We start from the raw sequence: 22238 nt of genomic DNA on the forward strand, positions 1-22238 counted from the left end.
TCTGAAGATGTTAGTTCCTTTCTCCCTAACAATTTAATTCTGAAAGAGTTGAGTACTGTTTGCTGCTTGGTTTCTGTTCAGGTTACATAGGGTAACTCCCTTCCTTTCTCTCCCATTGTGGTTAACGGTACGTACTGCTTTGGTACAGTTAGAAAGTTTCTGTGCCGTTTTGCTACTGTTCTGTCATGTGGAAACGCATCTGGCCATATCACTTAGTAAAATCTTCTTTTAAAATATTTTGCAGCACAAAAACTACTCTTCCGCTGAAATGTTTTGCAATTAAATATATATAAATATGTTCCTGTGTCTATCTCTTCGCATTTTTTATAAGTATGCATTTCTTCTGTAAATGGAATTGGCTTCTTCAGGTCAAAGTAATGTGCTAAAATTCCAATTTAACATAGAAAATGGAGCACAGATTTTTTTTTGAGAAACAATGGGAAAAATACTGTAGTAGGTTTTTTTAAATCAGTTTAATACTAGTGCTGTGAAATTGGAAGCATTGAAAAGATCTGAATTCTACACAGCTAAGTTCTTCCTGATATCCTGTATCCTCCTATAGTATGGAATAAATGGTGTATATTTGAGCAATGCCCACTCATTTATTAGTGGGATCTACTCTTATTACTATTACTGCCCTTAAAAAAGAAAGAGAATACTTATGTACAACTTGGTTATCCAAAAATGTGTTTAAGAACTTTGTTCTAATGTATTTTGTTACTCAACTTTAATGTCTTCCATTCTTCACCGTGGTTGAGAGATAATTCTCAATTTTTTCAGTTTCTGTCTTTGATGGTTCAGTTTTGTTTGTAATTTTCAGAATACCTAGATATTTGCCTTGTCTCTGCAGAGCTATTCTGTATGCACAGTCAAAATGCAAAATATTTGTCTTCCAAATACGCACTACATTTGTTAGTGTTTCATATAAAAGTTCTTCTATATCAAGTTTGTTACTGGTTTGGATATCCTTGTAGATGGATCTTTCTTTCTAGGCATGAAAACCGGTCTGACAGATCTGTGCAGAGGTGAACTAATTTTATGCTGTTAATGTCATGTTTGATTTTATTCTGACATAGTATTGTGTTTTACGTTACTCATATTTTTCTTCTAGGCAAACGGAGTGGGCGTAGTAAAAAATGGAAAGAGATGCTGAAGTTGCCACCTGTTAGTCATTGTGAAGGTATTAGATGCTCAATTGGTAGGTGTCCTGTAGAATGGTCTGTCTGATTTTTTTTAAGAAGGAAGGGTAAGAGTTTGGTGGTGTTAACTGAGAGGATTCTGTCTTGCTTCTGAATGCTAATTAGCAAAAAAAGCTATTAGACTTTTAATGTTATGGAGAGTTTATGAGAAGATAAATTTATGAGAAGATAAAAGCTGTATCACAGCTTCTTGTTTGTTAAAAGAAACTGCTCCTAAAGGATAAAATTACAAAGCCATGAATTAGAAAAAGGAATCATGTTGTAATTTGAATAACGCGATAATATATTTCACTTTTTTTCTTAATGTCTTGTAATAATAATAGAAAAGGTTAAAAAATTATCTTGTATTCCTTCTTTCCAAACAACCCTGTTTGCTTTGGGATTGCTATTTCACAGTATTGTTGCTTTCCAACCCCCAACCTAAATGAAACTTAACTATATCATTGTATGTGTTTTTAATAAATGTGATAGTCTGTAAGAGACAAATGTGGCTGGAAGTGAGTGTTTCACCGTTCTTTGGGATCATTGCATGTTTTTGATGTCTTTGCTAAATATGTTAATGTAAAATCTTTACATTTTATTACATGAGGGGAAGAAGGAAGTGTGCCCTCAGCCATGTTTTGTAATGTTTTTCTGACCTATTCTCAAATGGGAGTAAGGACCATGCTATGACAAAGATAAAAATAAAGATATTTACTTATTATTTCTTTCTCAGAAAGAGACTATAACCAGCTTTGTGACAAACAGCCGATAGGAAGACTTCTCTTCAGACAGTTCTGTGATTCCAGACCAGATTTGAAAAGATGCATTGAATTTCTGGATGCAGTGGTAAGTAGTGAGAAATTGGAGATAGATATCAGTAGGCAAGAGCTTATACTTTTTTGTTTGTAAAAAGTTTGATTTTTTGTATTGGTTTTGGCTGGGATAGAGTTAATTTTCTTCATTGTAGCTCATGCTGTGCTGTTTTGGACTTTTGACCAAAACAGTGTTGGTAACAAGGATGTTTTAGTTACTGCTGAACAGTGATTACACAGCGTCAAGGCCTTCTATGTTTCTCACGCTGCCCCACCAGCGAGTAGGCTGGGGGTGCACAAGAAGTTGGGAGGGGACACAGCCGGGACAGCTGACCCCAACTGACCAAAGGGATATTCCACACCATATGACGTCATGCCCAGCAGTAAAAGCTGGGGGAAGGAAGGAGAAAGGGGGAAAGTTAGAGTTATGGTGTTTGTCTTGCCAAGTAGCTGCTACACATCATGAAGTCCTGCTTTCCTGGAAATGGCTAAACTTCTGCCGATGGGAAGAAGCAAATGAATTCCTTATTTTGCTTTGCTTGTGCGTGCAGCTTTGCTTTATCTATTAAACTATCTTTATCTCAACCCACGAGTTTTCTCACTTCTACCCTTCTGATTATCATTGCGGGGGGAGTGAGCGAGTGGCTGTGTGGGGCTCAGCTGCCTACCAGGGTTAACACACAACAATTTTATAAAATACTAATTTTGTCTAAACACATCTGTGCACTAATGCTGCATACATGAAAATATAGTGAGATTTAGTCTTTTCCAACTCTAAAGCTGTAACTTCTGGTGAATGTCAAAAAACTCTGGCTCTGTTACTTAAAGGAAGATATTTAATATTTACTATAAAATCTCTGCCATCTTGGTATGGTCAGAGCTACAAAAATGGGCATGATGGGAATGAAAGAAATAATTTTAGAAAGACATGCTGCTTGACTTCTTGAGCCTAAAAGGATGTGCGTACAATGAATATTACTTATGATATTCAGACTTGAAAATGTTGTAAACATAGACTTGAAAATGTTGCAACTTGCATGGAAGCCCTAGGCTAGACAGAATGTGCTAATTAAAAAAAATACAATGGAGATGGAAATTTAGGGAACCATCTATGGAAGGAGAGAAACCAGATTTTAAAGACCAAGGGAAAAGGAAGTGTTTTGTCTTGATACGTTTGCATCTTGGTATCTAACACTAAAGAATGAGGAGAGGAAGGAAGTGTGCCCTCAGCCATGTTTTGTAAAAAATCCTCAGACAAAACCCTCATGGGGAGGGGGAAAGTAATGAGGAGAGTAGGCAGGCACACAACAGTCCTTAAGAGGAGAGAAAAATAGCTCAGAGCTTTTTATTCTTTGTCCCTCGTAGTTAATCCAAGCGCAGTAAGATATAGTCTTAAACTGAGATTGCTGCCAAAAGAACTGTTTTCCTCATCCCACCCATTTTTGTTCTTATATTCAGGGAACAAATGACCAAAGGAGACGGTCAAATTATGCTGCTGCTTACATGAGTCCCAAGATACAATCTCAGAATGCAAGATGGCTCTGAGAGGTGCAGGGTGTAAGGAAGTACATGGGATTATTGCTGTGCCCCCTACTTCACTGTATCTTCCTTCCCCCTGTGGGAGTATAAACTGAGGCACTTGATCAGCTAAGAAGGAACTTTAGTGTCAAATAGGTAGAATTGCCTTATATTTGCCAGTGAATCTTTGTGCAATTAGGCTTACTCCCCAGGTGCGTTTCACCATACTTTTGTGACTCTTAGGAGCTGTTCTAGCACCAAGTTCCAGAGATCAATTTGACAGTTGGAGACATAGAATGGATTGAATGGAAATCCAGAATAATGGAGCTAAATATCCTGAAGTGAATGTAAACCAGAGCCTTTAATAAGCATCGCACAATGGGGAGACCACTGACAACTGTGGATGTACCCTTAATGGTTACAACTTCTGTCCACATTTTTAATCCTTAAAAGCTTAGATAAGGAGTAGCAGAATCTTAGGCAGCACAAAGGAGAAAAAAAATCTTAGGCATGACTGTAAGGTAGGCATGTCTTTGCTCTAACAATGTAATTTTTCAGGTGAAATTGTCTCTAAGAAGTAACTGTGTTTTACACTAACTGAACATTTTGAATTGTTTTTAAATATGCAACCTATAATGTTATATGGATTGCAACACTTCTGTGAATTAACAAAGACTGTCATAGTTGAGATAATCTGATGTAAGGGATGATTTCACAATTTACCTCTTTTTTTTTTTAATTTTTTAACTTCCATTTGAAAAATCATGGTGAAGAAGTATGCTTGGGAATCACTGAAACAGAAGACTCTTAAGAGCTAAGATAATCTCTAATCGGTGACTCTCATGATGGGAAAGCTAGCATGCTGTCTTGATCAAGGAAGTGAGATAAAATACCTACCATCTCTTACAGATAGTTCCTGAGTTAGCCTGATTCCCTTTCTACACTGGACTTCAGCAAGCTTGTTCAAGGTTTTTTTGGGGGGTGGGGTTGAGGGTTTTTTGGTTGGTTTTGTTTGTAAGGCAGTAATGTGAAGGGGAAGGCTAAGTCTGTGGGGTTTTTACCTCGGGTTTTGCCAATTTTAAATTTTTTTTTTATTTTAAACAAATTTTAGAGTTAATCTTTCTGAAAATAAACTTTCTGGCATAAAATGCCATAGTCCTAAGAGCCTTGCGTCATACTTAAGAGTCTTCTGACTCTCTTATATGGAGCAATGTGATTTCAGGAGGCCAAACCAGCAAAATCAAGGTAGTACAATGATATGTTGTCTATCTGTACTGAGTACTAAGACTGGTAAGCTTTAACTCTTGCGAAGGTGTGACCTTAAAGTCTGGAGTCAGCTTGGCTTTACAGAAAGAAGAGTTGAGAAATAATTGAATAAAAGTGACAGAAATTAAAGTGAGGAATTACAGTTATCCAATCATCTAGTGACTCATTTCACTAGCTGGGGACAGGGTTACTCAAGTATGAAAAAGAATGGGTGACAGCTCAAACTTCCCTCTTAAGCTCTGTAACAGAAATTAGTTGACGAGGCTGTCTCTTAAACTTCCTTTTAAATTACAGTATCTGCTTAAAACAGTACGCCTAACTGTTTGTATTAAATTAGTGACTACTTTGGCATAATTGATAATGTTAAAGGTGGTAAGTGCACTGGTGTGGTTGATTAACTTCTCTGACCCGCTCAGGTTGTTTGGTAGTTGCAGAAGAATTCCTTACCATTAGACTGATTGCTGTGGAATTGAAGTAGCAAAACCAATGGCTTGCAATTGTTTATCGATTTCAGTACTGTGCTGAAGCAGTTGATACCATAATGTCTCAGCAAAAAAAGATGTTGATGACTTAATAGTGAGTCAGTGTGGGTTAGCTGCAATTCATTGCAGAACTGGAGTTCAGGGATTCTGTTATTTCCAGTAGTGTGTGTGTGTGTTTGGTTCTTGAATTGTCATTTTTCAGTGTTCTAGTTTTCTTTGTAAAGGCACGTAACTTCTCTTCTGATTAGATCCATCACTTGGAACTTCCTATGAGGTTCTTAATGATTGTTGTCCCAATATGCCAAACTGTTGTTTTGTATGATACAGTCCTCCATTCTGGAGGTCTGCCATATATTCTTTGTTCCTAGGTGCATGCATTTACATTCTGAGATATGAAATAAGCTTTCATTGAGCTGGCCCAGCTTACGAAGTTGCTGTTTGAGATTGCTCTTTTCTAATTCATCTTTCCTCAGATTCTGTGTTATCTTTAAATGTTGTAACTTCTGATGTCTGCTTCTAGATTATTCCTTAAAATTATTAATAGTAAGTAGTCCTTGGAATTTTTCAATACCAGTATCTGATGGTTTGGGGTTTTTTTGCCCAAAGTAGCTACCTCTGGAGCTCTATTCAGCTGCCAGTTGTTTATCTGCAAAATGCGCTGTATTGCACAATGGTCTTTTTCTACATCACAGTACCATATATTACTAAGTCAAAAACTTCACAAAATTTTTTATCTACTCAGTTTTATTTTCTCAAAGAATGAAGTAGGGTTTGGTTTAGATCTCACTTATCTCCAGTTAACATGACTTTGTAGAAAGTAGTAGTTTTATCCCGGTTTTACCCAAGACTGTAGTAAAGAAAAATACATGAAGGAAAAAAAAATACAGTGAAGAAAAAGCTGATTATTGTAGTCTTATTTAATTATTTCCCATCTGGATCATTCTGTCCTACAATACTACATAAATACTATTTCATTGTAATTGATCTAATTTAACCTCTAGGATGCAGTTTCTGTAATTGCATTTAGACTAATTGTTAGTTTTCATATGTTTTCCAAAAGTTAAATTCCATGTGCTTTTTTTCTTAAGATTGTTCTTTATACATGTTTCACTATGTAGCCTAAAAATCTTTAAATAGATTTTAAACAATGAGAGCCTTCAGTTCCTTTTATATTCGGAGCATTGTGTTATTCATGATAAAATTTACCTAGCATCATGTAAAGGTCTGTAGTGCCAAATAGCTCTGAACATAATTTAATTTTCAATTCCATTCCCCTAGGCAGAATATGAGGTATCTTCAGATGAAAAGCGTATAGACTGTGGCCTGAAAGTTTTAGAGACGTACTTCACTAATGGGGTAAATATATTATATTGCAAAATACTGTCTCAAGTGTTTTGTAAATGTCAGATAAATAGAGATCTAAGTGGTTGCATTGTTTTTAGTAAATTGACTTTCAAACTTCATTAGTCCCATTTTTGTCTTTCTGAAAGGTATACCGCCTTCTAAAATTGCAAAACTCTCTATCAACTTAAGCAGAAACCTTGACTGATCTCTGCCTTTAAGACTACTACCGTTATGATTTATTCTCCTATGTTTTCTAATTAATATACTGGTCTCAAGTAAAGATATATTTTTAAACAAACTCATTTAGCATCTAAAGAAAACTTATTAACAAATTAACTCAGAGTTTTATAGTCTGAAGACATGAGAATGAGGAATTATTGAAATTCTCATGCTTCTTTCAGACTCCTGTGTGGCCTTAGTTGGTTCACTGTAAATTTTCAGAATTGCTGCTGGTTTTCACAAAGTGAAATGCTGTTTTGTTTTGCTTTGTTCTAGAGCCTTCTGTTTCTCTGTATTTTGCATGGAGATCATTAATAGCTGATCTTTTGCATATATTAGATCTCACTGGTTGATTTTTAAGAGTCTGTTCTTTGGTATCCGATAGAAGCTTTTCTGTGGATATATAATTAGACATTTGCTTTCTATGAATAGATGCTCCTTCTGCTTCTCTCACTTTGGTTATCTGGAGAAAGCTTTACGCCAAATGAAGGTCTTGCAGATGCCTTAAAAGCAGATAGACTCCAAGTTTGCCACGTCTTCTGATAATTTCTTTGGGACCATAAGTCACATGCAGTTTTTGCAAAAAAAAAGATTTCTTTGGGCTGGTTTGAAATAGTTTCCCAAATTGTGCATGTGTTTGTTTCCCCTTCCTTCCGTCCTGCCAAACCAAATAGATAATTTTCTTTTGTGGTGGTAGACTTATGGAAAGAAAAAGAAATTTGACTTATTGCCAAGTTTGTTTCCCTGGATATTGAAATAGTAAATAACTGTAATAGCTTTCAATGCATTTTTCTGTAATAGGGAACAAATAAAAATTTTGCCTGAATATGACTTTCTTGGTTTTCTCCTTAGCCAAACTATTCCTTTCCTTTTCCTGTATCAGCAGATTTCATTTCACTTTGAATACAGAACTTGTACTCTTTCTACTGATTTACAAAATTGCTTTCATTGTTGCCTTTTTCTTTTTTAATTATGTAAAGTCTGCAGCACACTTGCCAGAAATACCTCAGGAAACAGTAAACGAATGTAAAGCAAGACTGGAAAAGAACCCTTCTAAGGATCTTTTTATGGATTGTACTAGGTAAGTTAAAAATGCATAGTGCTAAGTTCGAGTATCACAAGAGAAATTCGTGTGTTTCTGAGAGAAGTGAAAGGTGAAGTTGTTACACCCAGGAGTATTTGGTCTCTGAAATGAGTGTAGGTAAGAAATTTGGAACAGATTTATTAAAGGACTAGGTTTCCTTCAGATGTGATGTAGATGTTTGACTTTTGCAGAGCTTTTTCTTTAATGCTATTTTTGCATAAAATCACACTATTATCTGCTACCAAGTATTCTTTAAGTTAGAATAGTATTTCTCTTTATTATATCTTACCTTTTGAGTGACTTCTCTTCCATGACAAAGGTACTTAGAAAAATATGAAGTTATGAACTGGAGCTTGAAAGGTTTCTGAATAATGTTACACAACTTATGGTTCTTGAAAACAGGTTGAACTGAGGCCAACAGTTATATTCCATTAAGATGGCTGATTAGAGGATCGATTGTGATAGTTAAACAAATACAACTTGGTTTTGTTCTGAAGTCATGAAGTGGTATTTCACACAGTAGCAGCAGGGAAGGCTTTTCTTGGAGGGACGGTACATGTTTACCAGTGTTGCATGTCTTTCTGAAGCTTTTATGTTTCTAATATTACTGGTTCTTCAAGGCATGCTTGATCATGTCTGAAGGATTACAACACGTTTTGTCACTGCTTGGGTCATCTCCCTGGCAACAAAAATAAGCATACTTTATAACAACCTGAGATTATAAGATTGAAAGGGATGTGTGAGAACACCTAGTAAAACATGTCTCAAATGGAGGATCTGTCATGTAGGTCATCTCCTTTCCTTTGTCCAATAAATATCTGAATACAGTTTGAATTGCTTGTTTTCCTCCCACCACCCCCTTGGTGTATTTAATTTAAGGGGAATGATAAGGTAGCTGGTGTCCAGGTTTGGATATGGCATTTAGTATTTCAATTTCAAGTCCTAGAATAAAATTTTACTTACCAGTCTCCAAAGAATGTATGAAAACCTGTGGATACTTTCCTGTGAATATCTTTCAGAGGTCATATTTGTGGGGTCATACATGCATTGCATAGCTACTGAGAGGCTGATGTTTAGGTGGGCTTGAAGACACTTCATGAGAATGCAGAGGTCAAACTTTCTAGTTACTGTAAGTAACAGTAGTTTGGCATTCGCTAGTGTTTCGACAGAAACAGTTTTCTGTGAGAGGCACTCACTTTGTGAGACATCTAGACTAAAGCCATTGCTGAGCACAGTGACAATGTTTTTCTGCCTACAGCGTCATTGATATGTTTAATAGGTTTTAATAGATTGATAGCACCTTCTGCTTCATCAGTTTTTTCAGTATAAGACTGACTTTATTTTCCTGTTGCTAGAATTGTCCATGAATACCTAAGCAGAAGACCTTTTGAAGCCTACCAAGACAGTGTGTATTTTTCCCGTTTTTTACAGTGGAAATGGCTGGAAAAGTAAGTTTATTTATAATGTTTGCATTATAATTTTGCTTTACTTTGTGGCCAATTCTTATGCTAGAAATGCTATAGAGCCCTAATGAATGACACTGCCTGTCTAAGAAATTATGATCTGAAAGACAAGATGTAAAGGATGATGTTGATGGGACAGCGAGAGAGCCAATACTCCAACGGAAGTATCTGTCCAGGAGTCTTTAAGTGGTAAATTTGTATTGGGTAAATGCAAATTTATTATCATATGGATATATGTTTGGCTGTCAAGTGTGCATGGGAAACCAATCTTTCTCGGGAATGCTATCATCCTTTAGTTTCAAACTTGGTCTAATTAGTGGTTAATAAGCAGATTAATCTAGTTTTATAACCCACTGGGTGATTGGGGAACTAATCAGTTTTTCAGGGTGGTACAGACACAGATCTAGTAATTACAAGACAGCAAGATTTGTATATATCAGAATCTAGTTTGGGCTTTTAAATCAATACTAAATGAGTGTCCAAACTTTTTCAGAAGGCTGAAATTGGTACAAATTGATTCTAATTCAGCATTGCTGGGTATCATGATGACATATTCAAACATTAAGGTGCTTGAGCATTAATTTTATGGTAAATTCCAATTATCCAGTGTCTTTGACTGAATTAGTAGCAAAAGCCAGGAAGAGAACTAGGGAAGTTACTCAATTAAACCAAATTCTCTAACAAATGAACCTCCATTTGTTGTCCTGAGAACAAAGCTGCGTTAACAATGAATGCTCTTTTAAAACAAAACAAAAAACCCCCAGCTCACCACCATGAAATAGCCCTGCTCTGATACATGTTTAGGAGTGTTTTAGCATAGAATGGCTGACACCTTTACTGTCTCCAGTTATCTGTTCCTCTTCCACTACATCAATACCTTAACAATTCGGCTCTTGAACTGCTGTTGCATACCACAACTCTTTCTTTTTTGAAAAAGCCAAAGAGCAAACCAAAATCAGAAATGGTTTACCTTTTAAATGCTGTATTGTAAGCAGGATCTCATTGAAACGCAGCCTACATGTCAGCATACTGCAGCTAAGGGAGACAACTGGAGGTGATAAATTGACCGTTGATGAGAACAGATAAGGCTCTAACCATAAACAGCTCAGGGCCTAATTGATCAGCTTTTCTTCCTGCTATTGTGAATGTCTGATGACCACATGAGGGAGCCAGTGTTTCTAATCAGAGCACCCCTTTCATTTGAAATTCAGCTTATTATAATACTGTCTTCATGAGGTCAAGGCAACTGTTGTTCAGTGAGATGTTACAGAACAGGAAGGAGAAAATGAAGACAGACTTCGGGGTGGGGAGGGGATTACTAACTCTTGTAATTCCTGTTGCAGTAATTGTTCCTTTCTGTTAATCAGGCAACCGGTAACCAAACACACATTTAGGCATTACCGAGTACTAGGCAAAGGTGGATTTGGAGAGGTGAGTACAGAAGTATCTTTCTGCAAGGCAATCCTTAAGGAAAAAAAAAAAAAAAGGTTAATACAGAGGAGGAGCAGTTTTTTAACTCTTGACTCTAACATTGACACATCACCTGGCAAAATGTTGTCAATCCAAACTGCTTTCTTTTAATGTGTAGTTTCAGTATTGTAAGTCATGCACAAAGTTGGAGAAAACTTCCACTAACTAACAACAGTTGCTTCTGTTTAGAACGTTCATTTGGCAATGAGAATGTAGTTTCTACTTAATAATTATGTAGAATATTCATGAACCTGATGAATAAAATCGATAGATTTTCCTATTCTGTTTATAACTCATTGGGTTTTTTTCCCCTACATGCTTTAATCAGAGCCCTATCTTGAAGGGGAAGGAGGGTTACTAAATTATCATTATCTTTCTCCCACTTGATTATGGCGTGGATGTTTGTCCTTTGTCCTGCTTGCGTAGACATATATTGTTACCACAGTCAGGTGTTTCACCAACACAAGATCCACAGTTTTACTGAACTACTCAACCCCAACAAAAATGGGTTTGCTCCTGTATAATCACTTTTTCTACTTCTGTTACAACTTTTAGTTACAGCTTTTATACCCTTCAAAGTTGTTTCATGGGTGAAAGCTCTGTATTGATGCTTACAGACCTTCATTTTCTGAGACCACTCAAGAGTGTGAAAAAAGAAAATAAAATTTTATCTTCCTTGAAAAAAATTCTAAAAAACCCCTAGCATCTCTGATACACCTTCCTTCTTTTTTAGGTGTGTGCCTGTCAAGTACGGGCAACAGGAAAAATGTATGCTTGTAAAAAGCTAGAAAAAAAGAGAATAAAGAAGAGGAAAGGAGAATCAATGGCTCTAAATGAAAAAAGAATTCTAGAAAAAGTGAATAGTAGGTTTGTAGTAAGTATCTACTTCTGATCTTATTCTCAGAAGTTTGTCTTGCTTTGTTTGCTTCATTTCAGACTCCTCCAGGAGCTTGTGGGCACAAGACATTTTTTAATTATTTAGAGAATGCATGACTGCTGAGATAAATGATTGTTATAATAAGAAGTATGTTTTGTGTGTGATTGTGAGTAGTTCTTTGCAGAGGGCTTTTTTATCCAATATTGAATTGGTTTTAGTCAGCCTGCTTTATTTCTCACTTACAACCAAAACATTAGGTTGTGTTTCAGCATGCTGATGCCACTGACTCTTTGTCCTCTGTTTAAAGGTGAATAGATTATTCTGTAGTACTCAGACTTGAATAATCGCTTAAATTCTATTTCTGCTGCAGTCTATGACTGAGTAGCATGTTTGCCTATGTTTAATAAAGAGGATATTCCATATACTTTATTCCATCCTATTTTTCCTTCTCTGTCTTTTCTTCCAATGCATTGCTCTCCGTTTTCTTCTCTTACCCCCTTCTTCCCTCCCATACACCCATTTTCTTATAATTAATGCTGATTTCTGATTTCATTTTTGGAGGTCATTCATAAATGCATTTACAAAGGGGTGACTTCATGAGAGTCTGCCATTTAATTGCCATTAGAAGTTGCACATCTGCATTTCTGTGACTTTTAATAGTAGAGTTGTTATATCCTTAGGTATTTTCATAGTATTTGTTACTCTATTGCTTATACATTTCAAGATAAACATGAAATTTGACTAGTGTATCGATTCAGGTTAGTTATATTGCTTTGCTGTGTATTAAAGCTTAAAGAGATATCTTGGATGTGAAACAATTAACATAACTTTTAAATAGAAATTCCACAGAATGAGAGTCTTAATACTTTAACCTGATACTATCATGTTATGGTCTGTTAGTAGCTCTAATTACTAAGCAGTGAAATAACTTAGAATGATCAAAGATACACCAGGTAAACTTTCCCCCAGGTAATGTTTATTTTTTTCATTGAATTGTTGTAATTTAAATGTTAATTTTAAATGCTTTTTGCTTTGTTTTTAAATCCATTTACTGATAAATTTTGTACTGCTGTTCAGAGAGGATTTCAAAGTACCTTTGTTAGAGGGTAGTGGCAGTTATTTATAAACAAAAACATATATATGTATGTATAAAATACGTATGTATGTATTTTCTGATAAGCTTTATGTATTTAAAAAAACCCCTGTAGAATACTGCCAGCTAAAAGAAAAATTAAGAACCTGCTGGCCAGATACAGTAATGTATTTTAAATGACTATAAATAATGTTTTTGTACAAATATGCTAATGTTATTTTCTCACAAGGCTCATGGGCTTGAATTGATTGAAACTGAATCCAGAAATTACCTGAATTGATCCAGAAGTTACTAGTTGTAGAGATAAGAGTGAAACTTCTATTTTTGAGTAGTATTTTTTTCAAGATATGTAAATATTACAAATCAATAATTGATCAAGGTTGAATCTGAAATCACTTTATAGGATTGAGCGTAAGTTATTTTCCTCTTGCCATCCAATGTTTTTTTTGATGCAACAGAGAAGATCTAGATCTAGGATCTGCATTATTACTGGGTTGGAAGTGAGTGGATAATTTGTCATGCCTGTGTCACAAGTGAAGTCATTAATAGCTGGACAGGTCAGTTTAAAACCACCAAATAGGAACCCTTGCCCTGAGTAGCTGATTTGTGTATTTATTTCATTTTATTATTTAGTATTAGATTTATGCTTCTGAAGGAAGAACTACTGAGTTATGGCCTTTATGTATTTGTACTGCATTTAAAAATACGTTTATTGAGTCAAAAAAACCCTACTGATTTTTACCTAACTTATACTTAGCTTACATCAGGTAAGTATGTTTAAATCCCATTGCTTTCAGTACAAGTTAGTTTATCTCTGTAGGTAATTTTGAAGATCCTGCCAGATGATCATCAGCATAGCATAGCTTTTTCTATTGAAACTGAGTTTGTAACTCAAACAACATATGTTAAATTTTGCAGTATATTACATTGTTTTAAAATTGTTTTTCTTTAAATTCACAACTCTGCTTTAAAACTTTAAATACACTTTAAAAACATTTACCTAAAACCTGAAGGAAAAAAAAAAAACGGTGTTCTTTCTTCCCTATCAGCACCTCATTCCAAATATAGTGAGAAGAAAGACTACAGAGCTATACTAAGCTTTTACTGTTGGCAAGTTCTAAGCCAGGAAAATATGCAGTTACTGGGGGAGGCGGGGGAGGAATAGAAATTACACATTTAGTTTCTCTCATGTAGGGCAACTTTGAGTCTTGTAGAAGTTCAGGAAGATGGTTTGACCATGCATAATTCCTGAGGTATTAATAAAATAAGGTATATGCGCAGGTTATCTTTACAAAGAGTAATACAGATAACGTGCAGCTGAGGGACATCATCAATAAATCTATTGTCTGGATGGAGCTCTATGGTATCTAAACAGATATGTCACTAAACTTTTGTATGGTGATGTAGGCTTTGTGTGTACATGCAAATTAGTCTGAATTCCTTTGTGTCTTCGAGTACCGGACAGGAACGATTCTCTACTTGGCTAGTCTGTTCTTTTTTGTTTTAAAAAAGGATTCATATGTTGCTTGTACAGGAAAAAAAGAGCTGTGAACTGTATTGGGGTTTACGAATGAATAATGGTCATCTTCTCCCCCTGCCCCATTTTTAGGTTAGTTTATCCTATACATATGAGACGAAAGATGCCCTGTGTTTAGTATTAACCATAATGAATGGAGGGGATTTGAAGTTTCACATATATAACATGGGAAATCCTGGCTTTGATGAAGAAAGGGCTATTTTCTATGCTGCAGAACTGTGCTGTGGTCTGGAGGATTTGCAGAAGGAGAGAATTGTTTACAGGTGAGTGTCATCTACAGTCATTGGTACCTCGAATTTTCCATGTCTGTTCAGCATTGAATGTATTAATGGTTTTCTACTAAAACAAGTTTATACTTAAACTTCATAGTAAATGAAGCAAAAAAATTGTTTAGTTGCCCTTTTCATGGCATGTCCTTCAGAATTACGGATCTTATTTGTCGTCTTACTGTTAATTTAGGTCTAGATACTCATTATATTCTAAAACATTATAAAGTTGATTCAAGGTTTGTTTGTACAATGATAGTACATGGTGATTTACAAAGCAAATTCATTAGTAATTCAAATAAATAAGTTTTAGGAACATGGGATTGTATTCCTGCCCACTCTAAAGTAGAAGTTCACAGAAGGCTATAGATAGAAGTCCCTTGCTGCATTGCTTGTTACGCCCAGGAGGGTAAAGAGTCAGTTGTAATCCATATTGCTCTCTTCCTTCTGTTTTTATTTCAGGTTCCTTCAATAAACACTTTATTGCTTTTGAATTAATGAAACTGTCAGAAGGCTCATGCATTGTAATTGAGATTGCATGATCTTACTTCTCTTTTCTGTCTCTGTACATGCATCATTTAACCCTGCTGGCACACATTAATATTACAGAACAAGCAAAACAAACTTAGTGGTGGACCAAGAACGCTTTCTTTCTCTTTCTGGTGTGTAACACCAAGCACCGCTTGTTTTCAAAGATTTCAAGTATAACCCTGCGTAACTGTAATATAATGACTGTTAGTCTTTCCCCTCCCCAATATAGAAGACTAACATACACACAGCAGAAAGTGGCAGAACCACAGAGTAAATCAGGCTTATGCTGGTTGTTTTATGCAGTTCCCTAAAGAATTTGGCCAATCTTGCAATGTTACACAGTAGGTTTTGGCATGCATGTAGGAGGGAAGCAAGTATGAATGGTTTTGCTTATCATTCTCCTCATATGGACCTACAAGTAGGTCATTTCACATTGTCCAAGTGAAAACAAAACTGATTGTTTAAAATACAAATCAACCAAAAAACTCCAAACAAAACAAAAACAACCAAAAAACCCACAGCTCTTGTGTTTAAGCCCAACTTGTTAGCTCTTTGCCTACAAGATGACCTTCAAACACATATGTCAAATGTGTTCTCTGTCTGTAATTCCAGATCTTGGAGTGGTTGTGTTTTCTTCTGGAGCGGTCTTGGTGTCTAGATCTCTGCCCTGTTTTGTGCTATCATGTAATCAGTTTCCAATTATTAAGAATTTGCATGGCCTTAAATTTATGAGCAAGGAAAAAACCAGTTTCACAACCAACTCTGAGTAAAATTGCCTCTTAATTAAAAGAATGAGAATTATTTTTAGACCTCTATTCATAAGAAAATGAAGGCCCAAGAGACAGTTACCTGTACATGTGTTAGTAACTGAATAAATTGTATGCTTGGAGGAAAAAGAAGGGCTTAAATTATCATAATACCTGAAGGCATTATTTAAACAATTCCATATAGGACATACTAAGGGAGTTCCTGCCCAGTATGTAAACAGATTAAAAGAGACTCTAATTATACCATGTCAGCTCAACGACACTTGAGTACTAACACTCGAAAATGTTTGGATAATTATATGCTCTCTGTAGAATTACTTTCAGCCTTGTGCTTTTTAATATCAAATGACCAGCTTTTTGTAAAACAAAGTCTTGTTTCTTCTCTTTTGCTAATGGTAGTTTTTTTCCTGATGGTCTTGATTTGTTTTTTCCATATGTATTTCTTTTTGTATCATGCATTTAGGAGCATAGTTGTAAATTTTACAGTTTTAAAGTCAAGAAGCCAAAACAGGTGGTCATGGAAGTCTTCAGAATGTCACCAACTGCAGTGATATGTTACACGATCAAAATTCTCTATCAGGCACCTTAATGGAAATGCATGTAGGCAGCAATACTGTGATTATATATGATTAGTGAAACAGAAAGCTTGGGAAAATTTGCCATAATTATTTTATTCTCACCAAAGAAGTTATGCTGGCAACCTCCAGTCTTAATATTGTTGGGGGGGGGGAGAACATAATGAAGCACATTTTCATTGATTCAATGATTTATTTTTCCAAATTACGGTAACTAGTATTTTTCATTCTCCAGGACAAGAAAATACAGAAGCAATGTTTTTCTTATTTTGCTGTCATTTTGAAAGCATTTAATACTGGTAGGACCCCTGAATTTCTGAAATTGGAGCTCGTTCTTGTTGCCATATCTCAAGATCTATTACTGCATTTGTTTTCCAGCTTTAAAGGAGGAGATTTAAACACTCTTTTTAGACAAATAGCTAAAACTATTAAAGCGGACTTTAATTCTGTAACATGCTATTATAAAATATTTTCTTGAGAACATGTTTTTGTGGCTACCCATCTGTATATTCACAGTAAAGTGTACTGTAGAGGCAGTGGAAGAAGGGAAGTTCAGAACTTCTGAAAATAGAAATCCTTGGTGCAGACGGGTGTCAGCAGATAGCAGTAAAATCAGTTAATCTTGTCAGTTTGTTCAGTTCTAGAATGGTAGTTTTCATGTAAGTCAGTCATGTTAAAATTTACTATAAATTTATTATAATAATTTGGGACGTGTCACCATCAGTAGCAAAATGCCTCATAAAGTGGAAAAACTAGGCCTAACTCTCCTCTCCGTTAATTTCATTGTGTGTTTCACGTGTCTTTATACCAGTTATTACTGAATTCCAAGCAGTGGTGTTAGTGCTGTCTGCAGGACCCTGGAGTCAGTTGTGCCATTTTGTTAGTGGAGTTCCCACTGGATTAAAAGAACGGGTGCAGAGCTGGAAGGAGGGCCCCGCACTGCCCTGTGATAGCGATTGAGCCAGTTTGCTTGTTCAATGGGAGCTTGTGAAACGATTTGTAACTTGCTGTACGTTGCTGACATTAGAAAAATAAACAAACAGACAGGAACAGGCAGTAGTGAGCTATTCATCCATCTGCTCCATAAGAAATCTGATAATACTTAGAGCAGAGTCAGGATTTGTATAAGACAGAACGGGGAACAAGTGCCTGCTTTCCAAAAGGGACTTAATCACTGGAGTTTTCCTGCAGGAGTTACCTGACTCCTCAAGAATGGTAGTGTTTTTTATCAGATAAGCTGCTTGGATGCCTAGATTTTCCTCACAAATTCATGTAGGTGCCCATAGTGCCACTGAATGTGCTTGGAAGGTCAAAGATCAGGCTCAAAGACCTGTTGAAGCTGTAGTGGATAAACCAAGTAGCTCCTTGCCTGCCTCATGCCTGTGCTCAGAGTAGACAACTTTACAGTGAAATCCTCTGAAGGATTTTTATCCAGAAATTTTCTCTGTAGGAAGGTCGGTGTAAGCTATAGCAAAAGTAAACCAGTGCTTGTTTAGTCCAATTTAAAATAAATATATAATTTTTATCTAATTCTTTTCAATGAACCTCGTAGTTTTGTGAGCTTTGCAGTCCTCCAACCTTTCTCTGCTTCATAAAGGAAAACTGCTGCCTCTGTTGCTAGAATTGCATTGCTAGCTCTCGTTCTGAGCTTAGTTTTCAGCTCAAGTAGGCTGTTACCCAGAGCAGGACTAGCATCTGTGTATTCCAACAGAAACTGCGACTTTGGTCTCTGTTGTGGTGAAGGAAGGGAAGAGGGAGAAGGCTGATACCCCAAAGCTAGCATCTCAGAGCTAGAATTTACAGCTGAATGCTTCCAAAAGCTGACTTCTTTGCAAACAGCTAGGCCTAGAAACTAATAGCATTAAAGAGCTGGAGTTTTGGCTAGAAACAAGTTTTACTCTTGACTATTGAGTGACCAAAATCCTGTCAGAACAGAATTAGCTTCTAATAAGCAGCAGGTGTTGCTAGTAAGTACTAAGTTTTAGGTTAGGCTTTATTCAGCCTTCTTGGAGATGGAACTCTTTAAACTTGTTTACTTGAGTTAACCTGAGCATATATTATGTGCTTTAAATTAGATGTGTTTCTACCTAAAGTTTGAGCTGAATTTTCTTTTTCTTTTTTGGTATGGGTGTGGGTTTTTTGTTTTTTGTTTTTTCACTCTGATCTCTCCTGATTTCTCTGATATTGTAATCTCATATCTAATGTCAAATGATTAACATTATGGGGACTGTCTAGACTTAAAAGTATTAGGAGGAAAGTGGCTTGCTGACTTCTTTATACAGTTAATCTCATGAAATAATGAAACTTTAATCTGAATACACATACTTCAGAGCATCAATTTATCGATATTTGGGGGAAAAAAGCATACAGATTTCTTGGTGAATAAATGTGTGTGTATATTTCATTACGAATGTAAATTCTAGAGTTGTTCTTCCTAAAATTGCTTCTTTTACATTATTTAGTCTTTTCTGCTTGTATACGAATAACTGTTATTGTTACAACTGTATATATACCCATATATGGACATAGTTTTTAATAATCTATTCCATTAATAACTGAATCTTTAGCCAAGTACCGATTTTTGCTTATTTCTAGCCTTATGATATTTATGGTGGAATAAATCTAAAAGACTGTATTACAGTCCACATACTTTCTGACGCATATCACAATTATATATATAAAATATATTGTATGTTTTATGCATATATATATTTATATATCTAAAAATATGTATGTTCTCAGTAGCATCTGCTAGAGGATAAATCCTAGAAGTAACCTCTGAACAGCTTCTGATTCAGCTTCAGTGACTCCCCAAATTTTCCTTGAGGCGGGGGGGAGATCCAAGTATCCCACTGAGTTTCATCTTTTTTTCTTAAAAATGTACAAAAAGATGCCTATAAAATGCAGAATTGCAACACCGAATTAATTGCCCTTTTTGCTATTTCCTGGGTCTTGCTAGCATTTAATACCTAAAAAAATGTAATGTTTACAGAAAAGTGGTAGAGACTCTTAAAAAGTTGATTGCAAAGAATCCTAATTAGATACAAGTGTTCAGTAAGGTTTAGAAGCTGCATGTCTAAATTAAAGGAATGGTGTTTGAATGGATGATATTAAGCCTATGCTTAGTTTAAGGAATATTACTCTCTGTTGATATTCTGACACCCTGGCATGGAATATAGCAAGGGGTCAGCATCGAACTGCAGCAAGCACTGATGTATTCTACCATTGTGGAGTTGTATGGCTGATACTCTCAGGAGAAATGGCTTTCACTTATGAGCACTAATTTGGGTGTAAGTTGGTGGTTCTTCATATCAGGATTTTAGTGTTGTGTACAGGAAGTTTCTCATCTGTGAAATATTAATTGCTGTTGTTAATGTAAGTGGATTAGAGAGTTGGGAAAAAATGGATCTCACGAGTTCTGTGGTTAAACTATTTGTATTATAGGTCCTCAACTTCACAACTTTTTTTGTGTATAGTTGGAAACCGGAAAAATTGCTTTAATCAGAACCATGAAGTCTTATGTTGCCTCAGTTGCACTTGATGATGGCTAATAATTTTGCATTTGTATAATTCACATTTCTATTCTGTTTAATTTGTAGAGACTTGAAGCCTGAGAATATACTCCTTGATGACTGTGGTAAGTAAATATTAATTTTGAAATTGGGAATTACAAATCTAATTAATACTGTGCCAGAAATCAAAGGGATTTCTTCATAATAAAAGGGACCTGACTGACAAATGTTAAGTTTAATTAGTAAAGAAAAAACTGCCCTTGCTTTGTAGAAAGTAGGGGAAAATACTGTGTTTTTGGGGGATGATGATCACAATGTTTGAGGGGACAATTTCCCAACTTAAAATGGCTACTTTTCCCCCTTTGCTCCTCCTTCACCCCGCCCGCCCCTTGATTTAAGACGGCTAAAACTTTTATATGGGTTTGTTCTCTTGTTTGTCTTTTCTTTGACTATGGAAACATGATTTGTTAGATGTGGGGCCAGAATTTTACTTAGTAAACTATAATTAAGCAATAAAGAAGAAAAGAAATCCGAAGCATCTCTGTTTTAACATTTCAGCTAAAACAGGTCTGATGGTCACTGGTGCATATGTGGCTGGAAGGAATCTAGGAAGTACAAACAATATGAAGATGTGTTTGTAGTTTTTTGTTTTTCAAAAGCCAAATTAATTTTCTTTGATGACTTTGTATGAAATTTACCAGAATCTTTTGAATTCACTGTGGAACATGTGCAGCAATTACTTCTTCTAAGCGGTGGATGAATATTACCAGTTTGTTCTTGTAATTGCTGGGTATTTTAGTTAAGGAAAAAACTGTTTTTGAAGTCATTAGCACAGTATTTTTTTTTTTAAAGTCAGCATGTTCTGACTGATAAATTTCTAAAAAGGTGATGCTTGGGAGAAGTCACTTTGCAATAGCTAAAGCTTTACTAGACATCAAATGCATTCTTTAATTTTTCTCTCCAGCAACGTCTTGCAAAAGCTGAAGGCTTCTTTGAGGAAAAATGTAGCCTTGCAGGACTGCACTAGAACCCTTTCTCTCTGCCAGGGATATTCTGATCTTGTTCCAGAGAGCAGAGGGGACTAATTAGAAAATAGCTTCAGGAGCTCAGATCCTGCACTTGAAAAGGGGTTCATCAGATGTCAGGGAAGAGAAGAGCATCAGAATGTGTTTAAAGTAGCATTTGCTGCTCAAGAGCATTTAGTTATTTCCAACCAGTATATGGAGTGGCACTTGACTTTCTCCACTCTCTCTCCCCACCCCTTGATTATCTATCATATGTAAATAAGAAATTAATATTCTTTTAACTAACATTTATGCTGTAGAGCTTTTTGAATGACAGAGAATATATGCGCAAAGGACACTCGGGCATTGGAACGGGCTACCCAGAGAGGTGATGCAGTGCCCACTTTCTAGACAAGACTTTAAAAAGCCTTGAATGCTTTGGGCTGACTGCTTGCTCAGAAGGTTGTACTAGAGACCTTCTGAAGTGCCTTCCAGCCTTCCACAGAATTAGTCTGTGAATCTGTAATGTTTCTGTAAATGACAGTGTCCCTGTCCTTATATCCAGTATTAGAAATAAGTGTGTGTTTTGTTTTGTTTTTTCCCCCTGAATCCTTCTACTGCAGGTGATTGGCAATTTTCTGTTTCAAAATTACGTTGAAAATGTAATTGTCCTTTCTTCTGTCTAGCCTTTTATATTTTTATTGAGAAAGTGCGTTATGTATTTTTAAATTAGAATCATATCAATACAAGTCTTGTCTTGAATTGTCTCGAATCATTTCCTGTTGAGTCTGTCCAGCAAAGAACTGTATCTGTCCATGGGAATGTAAGGGAGGGTGGGATGAACTTATTTCCATTGCCCTTCTTGGACTGTTTCCCCATCTGAGCAGTGTTGTTCATGGCAAATCATAATCTTCCACCAGACTACTTCTACATTAATAGGTACTAGTGTAAATGCCATACGTAATAGAAAAGGTAGTCAACTTGAGAAGTTTGGCCTATAAAGAGAAATAGAAGCCTAAGTTATCTACATTAGACTGGTTCATGAGAAGGGAAAACCCTAATATTGAACTAACATGTTACAATATAAATAATTCTAAGTAGGTTATGGCTAGGCTACTCTTCTTTCGGGCTGGGAGTGGGGATTGCAATTCCACTTACTTGTGCTTAGCATTATTAGGGTACTTTGTTAGAGGAAAAACTGATGTCTCAGTACAGGCTACAGTTTTCTCATATTTGG

General features: G+C 35.9%; 1 protein-coding gene across 1 annotated transcript in view; it reads left to right on the top strand.

Moving 5' to 3' along the window:
* Positions 1 to 1116: 1116 nt before the first annotated feature.
* GRK4 (G protein-coupled receptor kinase 4) overlaps positions 1117 to 22238 on the top strand; it is a 28202-nt gene continuing 7080 nt past the window's right edge. The window contains exons 1-9 of the mRNA XM_009328815.1: positions 1117 to 1198; positions 1915 to 2027; positions 6538 to 6615; positions 7803 to 7903; positions 9262 to 9354; positions 10737 to 10800; positions 11573 to 11713; positions 14419 to 14609; positions 20085 to 20122. Coding sequence (XP_009327090.1) covers positions 1147 to 1198; positions 1915 to 2027; positions 6538 to 6615; positions 7803 to 7903; positions 9262 to 9354; positions 10737 to 10800; positions 11573 to 11713; positions 14419 to 14609; positions 20085 to 20122 — 871 coding nt within the window. The 5' untranslated portion in view covers positions 1117 to 1146. The remainder of the gene's footprint in view (positions 1199 to 1914; positions 2028 to 6537; positions 6616 to 7802; positions 7904 to 9261; positions 9355 to 10736; positions 10801 to 11572; positions 11714 to 14418; positions 14610 to 20084; positions 20123 to 22238) is intronic.

The sequence above is a fragment of the Pygoscelis adeliae genome, unplaced genomic scaffold (assembly GCF_000699105.1).
Source record: "Pygoscelis adeliae isolate BGI_AS28 unplaced genomic scaffold, ASM69910v1 Scaffold66, whole genome shotgun sequence".
In the NCBI taxonomy this organism is placed as follows: domain Eukaryota; kingdom Metazoa; phylum Chordata; class Aves; order Sphenisciformes; family Spheniscidae; genus Pygoscelis; species Pygoscelis adeliae.